Source organism: Acromyrmex echinatior, chromosome 14 (genome assembly GCF_024713525.1).
Source record: "Acromyrmex echinatior isolate Ae372 chromosome 14, ASM2471352v2, whole genome shotgun sequence".
Taxonomy (NCBI): domain Eukaryota; kingdom Metazoa; phylum Arthropoda; class Insecta; order Hymenoptera; family Formicidae; genus Acromyrmex; species Acromyrmex echinatior.
This window is the reverse complement of record NC_141865.1, coordinates 6,002,759-6,015,308: the sequence shown is the minus strand read 5'-3', so window position 1 is coordinate 6,015,308 and position 12,550 is coordinate 6,002,759. Positions and strand designations below refer to the sequence as shown.

Here is a 12,550-nt window from a genome sequence, read left to right as displayed (position 1 = left end):
ATCACCTCATGGATGAAACTCGCATAGCAGATGAATGGTGGGCATGCACGAACGACTTCAAGTCCCCTTCGCAGTTCGATGCCGTTTCCTTTTAAAAGGGAGCTAGAAGATTTACCGAAAGAATGAATACGGACGATTAACCAGTGAATTTCCTGCATTTCCGTACGGCACTTTTTACTCGTATTTCGCGCCGGTGCGATGGTCCGATCCATTTCGAGTGCGCAACTCGTTTCTTCGATTCACCACTTTTGTATAGAGACCACGAAAAAGAAATCTCTACATCAAGATTTTGCATCCCACAGAACTATTAGCTTCAGAATATTAGAATTTAATATTTTCCTTGCATTAGCGCCCGTTACGTAAAGAATACATAAAATATGACTATCAGTATTTCAAATTTACAAAATTCTTTTATGAAGTTGAAATAATACTTTGCATGTTTAAAATAACGGAAAATTTTGAAATAATTTTTTATTATTAATTATGCGTTATTATACTCGTACATATATAATTTTATAAATAATTTTATAAATAATTTCCTACGTAAAATTGTAGAATATATGTTCTGTATTTCTCGTGCAAAGATCAAGATAAATCGAAAAAATAACTCAAAATTAAATTGTTAATTCATATAATAATTTTGAGTCGCGTGAATTGTTAAAATTAAATAAAAAATTATATATGCCACGACAAATTAATAAAAAAATTCATTATTTTAACTAATTAAAGCAATAAATATTAAAATATTAAACGACAAGCTTTTATATATATAAACAATTTTTTTTTCTCCTTAAACAATATTCAATATACATTATCACCAACAAATTGTAGGCTATTTAATCTGCACGACGTTAATTAATCAGCGAAACCGATTTATTCAAGCATCATATATTTAGATGTTGGCGGTGTCCTTTATCAACTAGATGTACTGAAGAGTAAAGGACGTCCACAGAACGATTTATCGTGATAAACCTTTCAACAAGATTCCCTACCCTTATTTATCCATCAAATTAACGGACGTTGATTAGGCGGGGCAGCAAAGCATGGTTTAGGAAACTACCAGTTGACAATTAATTATCATCTGTATCATTTATTACTTAAGAGTTCTATGGTAAAGTAGGACATTATCCTATATTCATTTGCGAAAGACTTTATTATACTGCAGACTGCCCCGAATATAACGAATCATTTTTCACACGCGACTCTATGAATCTGATGTCAACTTTTCCTAATCAAATAAGAAAGAGAATATTTTTTTAAGCGGATTTTGATATTTAATAATTAATATTTATATATAAAATCACAAATACATTTTTCAGTTCTACAAATTGCGCGCATATTCGATTTATCAAATTTGAAACGCAATCATAAACTGGATGCATATTATGGAATTGTTCGGAATAGATTTCGATCGGAATTATTTCATTTTCCTTAGAAAATATAATGGAAATCTAGAAAATAACTAAATAACAATTTGGAATCTATTCCAATTGGAATATAACATCATAAATTGATCGTTAATTTAATAATGGTGCTAGTAAGTATCATAAAACACTGTAAAGAATTTATTATGAAAAATAACCTGAGTTTGAACCTAAAGTTTCCAACTTTCCAGGACTAACATCTTAATGATCGGGAATTGCAAGTTCAAGGTTGAGATATTTTTCGCAATAAATTCTTTGCAGTGTTTTAAGAAGATTATTAGTATCATTATTAAATTGACAGTCAATGTAATTAATGATGTAATTTCCAGCTTCATGCAGTTTATGATTGTTAAGTTTCAAGTTCAACAAATCGAATCGTACAGTTTATAAAACTAAAAAATATATTTGGAAATTTACACATATAAATTATAAATATTATTAAGCATCAAGATTCTCTTTAAAATAGGATTTTTTTCTCTTATTTGATTTATTTTTATCAATCTAATTTACTCTTATAATTCTTTTTCCAAATTGAATTGTCCAGGAAGAACATTATTTATTGCAGATTTTCAATCCTTAATATTTTAAATATTTTTTATAATTGTTCCATAAATTATAAAACTATTAAAATAAAATTCTAAAAATTAAATAAAAATTGAATCTTAGATTTTAACATTATACTTTCCTTATCTTATTGTTAGACGGAAATATATCATGTCATCTCATGAGGAAACTTCATCCACAAAATCATATGTATCTCCCTGCATTATACCTAGTTGTTTTTGTAATCAGGAATCTCATTTGTTACGATAATATTGTTGTAAGAAATGAATGGACTCAATTGTAATGATGAGAGAGAGGAACCGTTTGAGTTAGAATTAGAATGGAAATTATCTTGCCTCCGTCATTATTTCGCGAGTTATATCCGTGTGATCTCTTTATCTTTGTATCCGTTTCACTGTCTAAACGTCCTACACGTTACAAGCAGTGCGCGAATGTCTCGAGGGCATTCACGGCGAGAAATCCAATTTCAATGAAAAGGCGGAACAAGAGGTTACGATGCGAGACAAATATCGTGTTTCAGGACGATACACCGCCGTGCAGTTATGTACGTGTTGTCTGCGTAAATTCTTCAGGCCTGTCGGCTTACTCGAGAGAGAATTTAACCGTTTTATCGCGAAAACAGGGAATACGGCGAAACCATTACTAGAATTCCGCTTGTCTTCTCACATTCAGATACTAACACTCTTTCAATCAGATTACTGCGAGACTCAATATTTTGAGAAAGAACCAAATAATTTTTGACAACTTATTTGTCACGAAAAAGCTGTAAAACGAGTCAACGAGTAAAATGTAATCAGTACAGTAAATGTATCATTTATTTATTTGAAGCAATATTGTTTTTTCTATCAAACAACCACTAGTAATTATGATCTTTTCATTGCAATATTTTTTTAATCTCATGCATGTACGGTTCGTACAATGATATTAATAATTTGCACCGAACATCCATATTTAACAGTAAATTTAATTTACTACCGGGTGCGACCGCTTATACCAGACGCATTAATTAACAGCAACTGTACTAAATACACGAAATTCATTACTATTCGCTATCCGTAGGAATTAAGCCAGAAATCTAGCAATTATTTCGCAGCAATATGTCTATATCGTTTAGGAAATGGTATATTAATATCATACATATATATATAGATTGTCAATTTCTTTTTACTATATATCAGCTATTTTCTCATTTTTTTAAAAATATTTTAAACAGAATTAAATAATTATCTAAAAGTTAATAATTTTGAATAAAATTAATTAAATGTTCTGTAATATTGCTATGTATAATGTATATTATTATGTAAATATCATTTCAAATGATTATTAATTATTAAATGCATAATTATCATATCATTTTTCAGAAAATTAAGCAAGTTATATTAGCTTGTGAAATAATATTTCTATAATTTAGGTACAAAATTTTTAACAGTATATATTAAGACAATAAATAAAATATACAAATAAAAATTACCATTTCACATAACTAATAAAATAAATAGTTAAATTTTAATATTGTGTATTGAATAATAATATGTGTATGTTTCGTTAGAATTTTGATTCATGTATTTTATATCTAGTAGGAAATATTGAAAATGTTATAAGCCAAATACTAGTTTAAGAGGGCCATCGAGTAACTCAACGGACTCTCATTAGTAACACGATAACGGATGTTCGACCATTATAAACCTGTAATCTGATGTACTAAGTAGCTGACGTATCTGTATTAACGCTGGTTACAAGAAAGCCACCAGTAGTGTCACTTACTACATCTAATATTATGTTGCATGATTGAATTTCGTAAATTATCTATAAATGCGATAACATAATGATATGCCAAAAAAGAAATCATGCACTCTCAGAGATTATATTTGAAATAAATATAGTTCAACATTTAAACTATTTATAAATATTCTTTTTTAGAAATTTAGATATAACACGTAAAATTTTTGATAGATTCAGATTTATATGTACATAAATTATATGTATATTATAAATTAATATGCAAGATATATTAAATTTATTGTAATATTATAAAAATAATTATTAACGATACTTTAAAATAATAATTATATTTTATTATGTATCTAACTCTTCTATATTATAAAATATATTATAAAATACGTTATAAAATGTATGTATTATATTATAAACATGTCAAATATAACTCTTTCTATATACGATGTACAACTTTTTTTTTAAGATGAACAATATTAATAGAAGTGTCTTTATGGTTGAAAAAAAAGGATGAAAAAAAAAGTAAAGAAAGAAGAAGCGCAAAGTAGAAATCACTGGAAATCACTGAGAGTAAATTTTGAGATCCACATATATCTTGAGTACAATAATTATTGCTGGAGACATTGTCGACAAACGTAGCTCAAGAGAGAGAAAGACAGAGAAAGAGAGAGGGTAACTTCTAAAAAAGTTTGATTTGAGAAGCGGCTCTTAGTCAAAGTTTTCGGGAAAGCAACTTGCAGGGGAAAAGGATAAGTTCAGCTTCGGATAGTTAGTAGGAAAAGATGTCAACCCACGTGTCTAGTCCGACTCGTTTGATGACAAACTTTTCCTCGCTTAGTATAAACTCCAGATTGAACCGTAAAAAGAATAAGAAATAATATTTCGATTATGATAATATCAGATCGATTGTAAACAATGAACGAATAATTTTGGATCGTAATTCAAGATTCGATCGAAAAGTATGAACAAAATTTTGTTTTTTTCGTAATTACCAAAGGAAATCACGTAATTGTATTCGGGATAATTTAAATTTAAAATTTAGCTTCATTTTAATGTGAAATTTAAATTCAGCTTTATCGGCGTATATTTTTCAATATACATGGACTGATTAATCATTCAACGACTGTATTTGTGATATTACTGTAAAAAAATATTAGTGTTTTATTTTATCACACATATATACTGTGTATATATATATATATATATATATATATATATATATATATATATATATATCCACGTAAAATCAACGTGCGATGAATTTACATGAACATGTTTATGTTAGACGAGACCATTTTTGTTTTCACTTTGTTTAAAAGTAAATACCATAAAAAAACATCAATTTCAGAGGACACCGTATTTTTATTATTTTATTGAGTCGTCGCGTTAAGTCATCGTACGAAAAGTACTTTAAAATAAAACTATCCTGTCCAAAGTAAACAGTTGTCGAGATGCAAACTTACCAATTTTGACGACCGAAGGTAGCGCGTCGAGCACCAATGGCAGCTGAAGCAGCTGAAGAACAAAGATAGAGGCTACCAGGCAGCCCAGATTCATAGCTCATCTCGGAAGCCCTCCGCAGCGGCCTCTCGGTGGCCTCTCACACAAACACTATCGCACAAATTGTGTGATGGATAGGGTTTGACGGTTCTACGCACACCTATACATAAAAAAATGTGAATATTATTTATATTTATTAGATATGTTGTGTAGCTCGGTGAAAGAACGATTCGCATTTAATCGATTGCGCATTTAATATACACGAAAAAATTTCGTAATCTTAGTGTAGTGGAATTCTTTAGACCGATCGGTCGGTTCTTATTTTAAAATCGTGTTAGGTAACGTTTTAAGATGCTAATGCAGTCCTTTGATTGATTCATGATATTTTAATATTGTATTTAAAACGATTCTAAAAATCTGATTACAAATACTGCCTTTAGATTTAGATGACTCTTTGATTCTCAAACATATAGGAACTGATGGTCCTACTCATCCCCTCATTGCTACTACATGTTTATTATTCGAACAGACGTAAAATGTACCGCTACTGCAATCACTGCAAATTAATATTATGGCTTAATTTCATAAAATAATTTTAATTATAATATCTTTTAACCTGTATTATATGTATATACATTCAATTATACATTATAATCTTTATAACATATCTTTAAAATAAATCTGAATTGTGTGCGCAAATACAGGAGAGTTTTGTATCTATTACAGTTCAGTCAGTTTCTCTGTTTAAAGAAAAAAGAATTTTTTACTGGTACATTAATTAAAAGTTCGCGTTGAAACAGGTTGGAAATAGAATGTATCCGCAATGTTGCTCTTTACTGCACGTAAAATTCATAAGAGTCGGCCATATCCTACTACAAATGCGGAAAACATTTTTCAACAGAGGAAAAAAAAAGATTTCCAAGCATTTTTCCAGCAAACAAAAATTTCCTGTTTTGCATAAATAATATTTGAAACGTTCGATTCGCCGACAGGTATTTCTTGCTCGAGATGTTTCTAGGTATAATATTTCAACTAGGCAAACGATTCTTGCTGAGAAATGTATACATCGCCTATACGCAGAGTATTGTTCATGAATTCGTGTGGCATAACGCAGAAAACTTATCGTCACTCATACTATTTTATGTTCTAAATTTCAGTGGCGCTCGGCCAAAAAGTTGGAGGGCAGATGTCTACTCGTGTAACTTCACGTTTCTAGCAAACGTGATACGTGCGACCCAACATTTTGGACAAGGAAGACTAGTGAGAAAATGTACTGGCAGCATTTGCATTATTTCAAGGAATTTATATAATAAATCAGATCATATATATAAATTACAATAATTTGTACTAATTAATTTTTATACGAGAGTTTCATAGCATATTCTAGTTCGAAACTTTAAACTAATATTAATAATGCAATTAATGCACTAATATTCATCACAAATCATTGAAAAAACAAATATATTTAAAGGAAAATTAAATATTATAAATTAAATTTTTAAAGTATTGAAATCTTCTCTTCATTTATACAATAATATAAATTTATAATTGTTTAGAGAATAATCTGAAATAATGGTTTATATTTAATATTTTATGTGAACATTCTATAAGAATAAGCATTACAACATATGAATGCAACATGAAATGCGAGAATCATTTATAAAATTTTATAATAAAAATGTACAAGCGATGAAAACACAGAATCACATAATGCATTTATTCTACTTTGAATGTAACATGCATTCAATGCTTTCATGTTTCATTAAATCAATACAATGCATACATATTATTGTATAAAAAAAATTTAAAGGTATTATAACCTATAACGTTGCTATAACGTTGCATACATTTATTTTTTATTATAGCCAAGCAATTGAACTTTTTTAGACTCGTTTCATCAAATTTTCAGTTTAGGTCAACGAAATTAATATCTCCATTTCCATACTATCCATCATCTATGCTTTACGAGCAAACAAAACCGAACGATTTACTTGACAAACTTTGCATTTCTCTTCTTACTCAACGCGTGACTTCCCTTCTTACTTCTTGCTCGCCGATGCTGTCTCGTGAATCAATAAAATTACGAAATAACTGCGATGTTTTGTCACCGGCTGTACGCTCACTGGCAGAGACCACCGGTATTATTTGATTTTAATTCAATGTCATGATTTCTTTGCAAAACAAGGAACAATTTGCGATACTTCTCGCACGACTTCCGCCGTAGATATCGTTGTCGTCACAGTGATATTAGAAGAAACAATGGCACGATATTCAATTCGCAATGTTGCGCATTCGTCTGCGAGGAATTCCGCAGACTGTCTGGCGACTTTCTCGCAAATTCCTCACAGATATTCTCATACAGTAATTCTTTCATTCGACTCTATTATGAGAAAGTGGACGTATTTCTTCCATCTTCCAATGCGGAAATCCGACCCGAGTAATTGTGAATCTTTCATTTAGTCGCAGAAGAAAAAACATCCTAAGGCTAGCAATAAATCTCATTAGAAATATGACTATATGTTGCGATAAATAATTTTTTTTTACTAGTTGAAGAGAGCAAGAACATTGAAAATACCATTTTTAAGATGTAATTAATTTAAGATTATTAAGATTATTTTGTTGATTTAAAAAAATTTTTATTTCTGAGATATTTCTGGCTTATTAACATTTCCAATTATTAAATTACTCAAAGTTTATACGATTAAAAGAAGATAAAATTGTGAAAAAAATTTCTTTTACGTTAGAATACACACATAACGAATTCAAAGTAAGAGAAACGTTATCGTGATTGGAATGCTGAGTAATTAATTCATTTTCCTCGCAAGGTGACATACTATTTGTAATCTCGCAATTAGCACGTCGGAAGAGGTGAAGGAACGCGAACATCTGGAGTGAAAATATATCAAGTCCTCGGTTCCGTCGCCTCGTAGAAGACTCCTTTGAGGAAAGAATGAGAAAGTTGTTAAGCCAAAATCTTCCGGGAATTTAGAAAGATTCGCTCTACGTCGCATCCAGGTTGCCTTAATCGCGCCGCTTTATTCGACGATAATTCGTCGCGGCTATAGAAACGCCTTAATGGCATAGAAGAAAAAGCGGCATGCAAGTGTGCGCGCAAATAGGATAAAAATGAAGGTGATGAGAAGAAGGTGAAGAATTAGTGAAGAGTGGAACAACGCAGAGAGAGAGAGAGAGAGAGAGAGAGAGGGGGCAGGAGGAGGAGGAAGGAAAGAGGGGGAGGGAGAGAAAGGCAGTGCTTTAAATATATATATTTCTACTCCCTTCTCTTCGTTCGCCATCTTTAGTGATTTACGGTCATCCTAAAACATCTTCGCGATATCGTGTCCCGCCCACTTGGGAAGAAAATAGAAGGAAAGCGGCTTATGCTGGTCCCAGAATTCTCGTTAACACCATCATTTCCATCACCTCCGATATGTGGATTATACGAGAGAAATCGCTTGCTAAGGGGCGTCGTATTTCGTTTTTTTTCGCGTCTTTAATCATTTCTTCGTGGCATTTTACGACGAATTTAGATCAATCGATTTTCGATCTGACCGAGCAATAGGTGAGCATCGTCAACGTTCGTCGAATCTCTAATTGAAATATTTCGCATACCTTGTCAGAATGCAGTTTTGTGAACATGCGGGTAAGTTTTACAGAAGATTTGTGATTGAACAACCGATATAAAATCGTCACTGATATGAAATTTTTACATAAAATCTTTTTTCTCAATATATTTGAAAAAAAAAGAATATATTATTTACACACATTAATCAAGGAAGTTACGCAAAAAAGGATTTTCAATTTAGTAAATTTCTCAAAAATTTAATAAATTCACATGTAATTTCTCAGATTTTATAGTAACGCGATCTCGCACAACGAGAACTGTATAACGAGAACTCAAGTAAAGTGCATTCTATGTTCCTCTTTCCTTTTTCTCGATTTCTCTGTTCTATCGCACCCTTTTCTTCGATTTCCTGCCGTTTAATGTTTCGATATCGTAACTTTGTATGATCATTTCGTGGCGCGATGCAATAAAATTTAATTATCCGTACTACTATCAACGAGAGGGCAAAGCTGATACAAAAGCATACTCCACTTTAATCCATTCATTTATACGAATGTCGTAAAAAATAGATGGCCGTTTAATTATCGGAATACAGGTAAGAATTAATATTTAATGCATGTATAAATGTTAACAATTTAAAGTAATTCACCATTCATTAAAATTTTTAACTCGTATTTCAAAAATATAAATTATTACGAAATAATATTCCTTTTTATCCAAAATAAAATTAATTAAATAGAGTAGTTACCAATTAATATTAAATGGTTTATCTATAGACATGACTATAACAATGTCTTTAATTTTTAACTTAAATATATCCATAATATTAATTATATAACTAAGCCACATTCCATTGAGATATTTAACGTTGGTAAATTGTACAAATTTTATGTTGCTTTAGTTATCGGGATTATTTTTAATAAACAACATTTACTTGCATATAAAGCTGTAATTATGTCACGAACATAATATATGACATAATATACGAATAATACTGACCCATTGTTATCATGAATTATAATAAATATGATATAATATTCCCGCGATATTTATTGTTAATAGTGTACGTAATTTATTATTGTTTCATATTTTACTTTCTGATACTATATATTAAAGAATTAGCTTATGGAAGAAATAATTAAACTTATGTGGTTAATCGCGACAATAGAAATTATGCATAAAAGAGAGAGAGAGAGAGAGAGAGAGAGAGAGAGAGAGAGAGAGAGAGAGAATACACGCACGATTTCATTTGCATTATAAAATTTAAAAATTAATAATATGCTTCGCCCTTATTCCGCTCATCATTAATTTCTATAATGTTAATGATATTCAAATAGAATTTTAATTCATTAAATCCTACAGTGAATAATTATTACTAAATAATTCAATGCGTATAATTTAATACATATGAAATCTAATTAAAGCAATCGGAAATGCGTTATTTTAATCTAATATGAAACATGCATCTATTTTATCATACTGATTCGGTCATACCTTTGTAGCTCTAATTTTAAATTGGCTCGTATGATTTATATAATAAAATAAATTATTATAAAAAATACATAATAAATTGGATTACATAGAATGGGACGCATTATGTTATTTGCAATTAATTACGATAGAGTCGAATGATCTAAAAAGTATACATAATAATCAATGTCATTGAAATCGTAAGAATCGATTATTTTTAACGCAACTGCAGTATTTTGTCACCACAGCGTACTGTTATGAGCAATATAAGTAAATATAATTTTCAAATAAATTTCTGGTTTATCGTGTCGAACTTCAAAATAATCAATGTCCATTTTATATTAATATCGAATATATTCAATGATGACGTAATTGGGCATATTCGTCAATCAATAGCAATAATTTATGTAAAAAGATGCAATATAAATTAAAATACCTTATCATGTAATAGTATTTAAATACAAGTTGCAAAAAAGGAAATTATTACTCTGTTGACAAGTTACATGGCAGACAGTGAACTCTAAATTATCAGAACAATTCGTTTCGGTTCAAAAGCTAGTTATCGATTTTGCTAACGAACCGAGTAGGATCGCGTCGTAGCACGGAACTCACTTACCAAATTGGAATAAATGAGTTATGTATATTGTTTTCACCAATCACACCCCCGAGAATGTCGTAGAAGATTAGAAAAAAGACAAAGAGTGGCATTGTTTTTGCAGTGACTTAAATGGATTGGATAAACTAGATTTTACTAAGAATGACTATTGCCGAAATTTATCTTCTTTTTGAAATGTTTATAAATTTTAAAATATTTCAGAATTAATAGAAAATAAGTAAATATAACATTGCTTCTTGTAAAATTAATTTCAATTTAAAAAACTCAAAAATATTAAATTTAAAAAAATATCGAAATTTTAATATGTAATATTTCGATTAAAATTGTCAAAAAATTGAAAGATTCAATCCAATTTTATGATAAACATGTAAATTTGCTTACCAATCCATTTAATATTTAATTTCTTACGATCAATTTAGTGTCTTCAATCTCGCATCGAAATTATTTAATCAATTTTTAACTCTAAGATTAATCCAAAGTAAGTCCATAAGTCGCATAAAAGTAACGCATAAATTCACTAACTGCATTTGCTTCGCTCCGAATCACATTGAAAATACAAATCAATTCGCACTTCTTACGTTTACCACTTACTTGAGCTTTCAAAAAGTTTCCTATTCTCATCTTTAAGCGATCAAGTAATTAAAATGGCGTCTACTTACCGCGTTTTGCATCGCGGCTGTCGTTTACGTCCGGCAACTTTCGGCAGTGGGAAAAACCTCACGGAACGCTTGGAAAATCGTTGGGACGACGTCTCGAGGGGCGCGGAGACATTCGAAGACGTTGACTTTTAGGAATACCGGCGTGCAAAGACGTGCGTGGTCCTTGCGACATGCGTAAACATAACCTCCGTATGTAGTGTGCGGACCGTTATCATCGCGGAAACATAAACATACACATCCTACCGTGACAGAGGCCGGCGCGCGACTGCCGTTCAGCCGTTCGGTCGTCGACTCGCGACGTTAGCCGAACATCCCCGAGCTCCGATTCTCGCCGAGCGGCCACGTGCTCGCCAGCCAATCACGCTTGCGCTGGCCCACGTGCTCGTACAAACAGACCATGTGAGAACGATTAGCGCGCGCTTTGCTACCTTTACGGAGCAACGAGTTTTAAATACCATTGCTCCGTTTTGAAGTAAGACGCTTTTAAATGCGATGCCATTTCGAAGAAACGAATCGACGAGATGCTGTTTCGAACATTCAGCCAGAGGCACACGATGCGATTTTTCTTGCAGTTTTTCTCGACTATAAATTCTTTGGAAGTTTTGAAGTTTCAGTAATAGTCGCATAAAAAAGTCACATTAAGAAAAGAAGAATGATTTAGTTATTGCTATGCTATTATAATAATTCAGAAATAATGTAGAGATATTAATATTTTAATAGTGCATTTAGAGCACCAATCGTGATATGCTTGATTAAAAGAAATGAAATACAATTACAGATAGGAAAGAATGCAAATTAAATATTGTAATGAATATACAATATGAACTGTATCATTAAATATATCATTTAATAATAAAACTAAAAATACAACATGATTAAAAGTGTTACAGCATAATCAAACACGATGTGCTTGATTAAAAAAAAATAAAATATAAGAGATGAAAAAAGAAACGAATTAAATGTTGTAATAAATATATAATAACAACAAAATCAGAATATATAATTTTTCATGATTGCA

At 30.7% G+C, this 12,550-nt stretch overlaps 1 protein-coding gene across 5 annotated transcripts in view; it reads right to left on the bottom strand.

Moving 5' to 3' along the window:
• The window catches only part of LOC105150465 (glutamate receptor ionotropic, kainate 2), a 145,136-nt gene extending 133,298 nt beyond the window's left edge, over positions 1 to 11,838 (bottom strand). For 2 of the 5 annotated variants that reach the window (XM_011063581.2, XM_087413536.1), the window contains exons 1-2: positions 11,533 to 11,837; positions 5,186 to 5,382 (exon numbers count right to left, since the gene is read on the bottom strand). In XM_011063581.2, the coding sequence (XP_011061883.2) occupies positions 5,186 to 5,279 (94 nt within the window). In that variant the 5' untranslated portion in view covers positions 5,280 to 5,382; positions 11,533 to 11,837. Of the gene's footprint in view, positions 1 to 5,185; positions 5,383 to 11,532 lie in introns of all 5 variants that reach the window. The other 3 variants (XM_011063582.2, XM_011063583.2, XM_087413537.1) reach the window with 2 other exon arrangements.
• Positions 11,839 to 12,550: the final 712 nt, after the last annotated feature.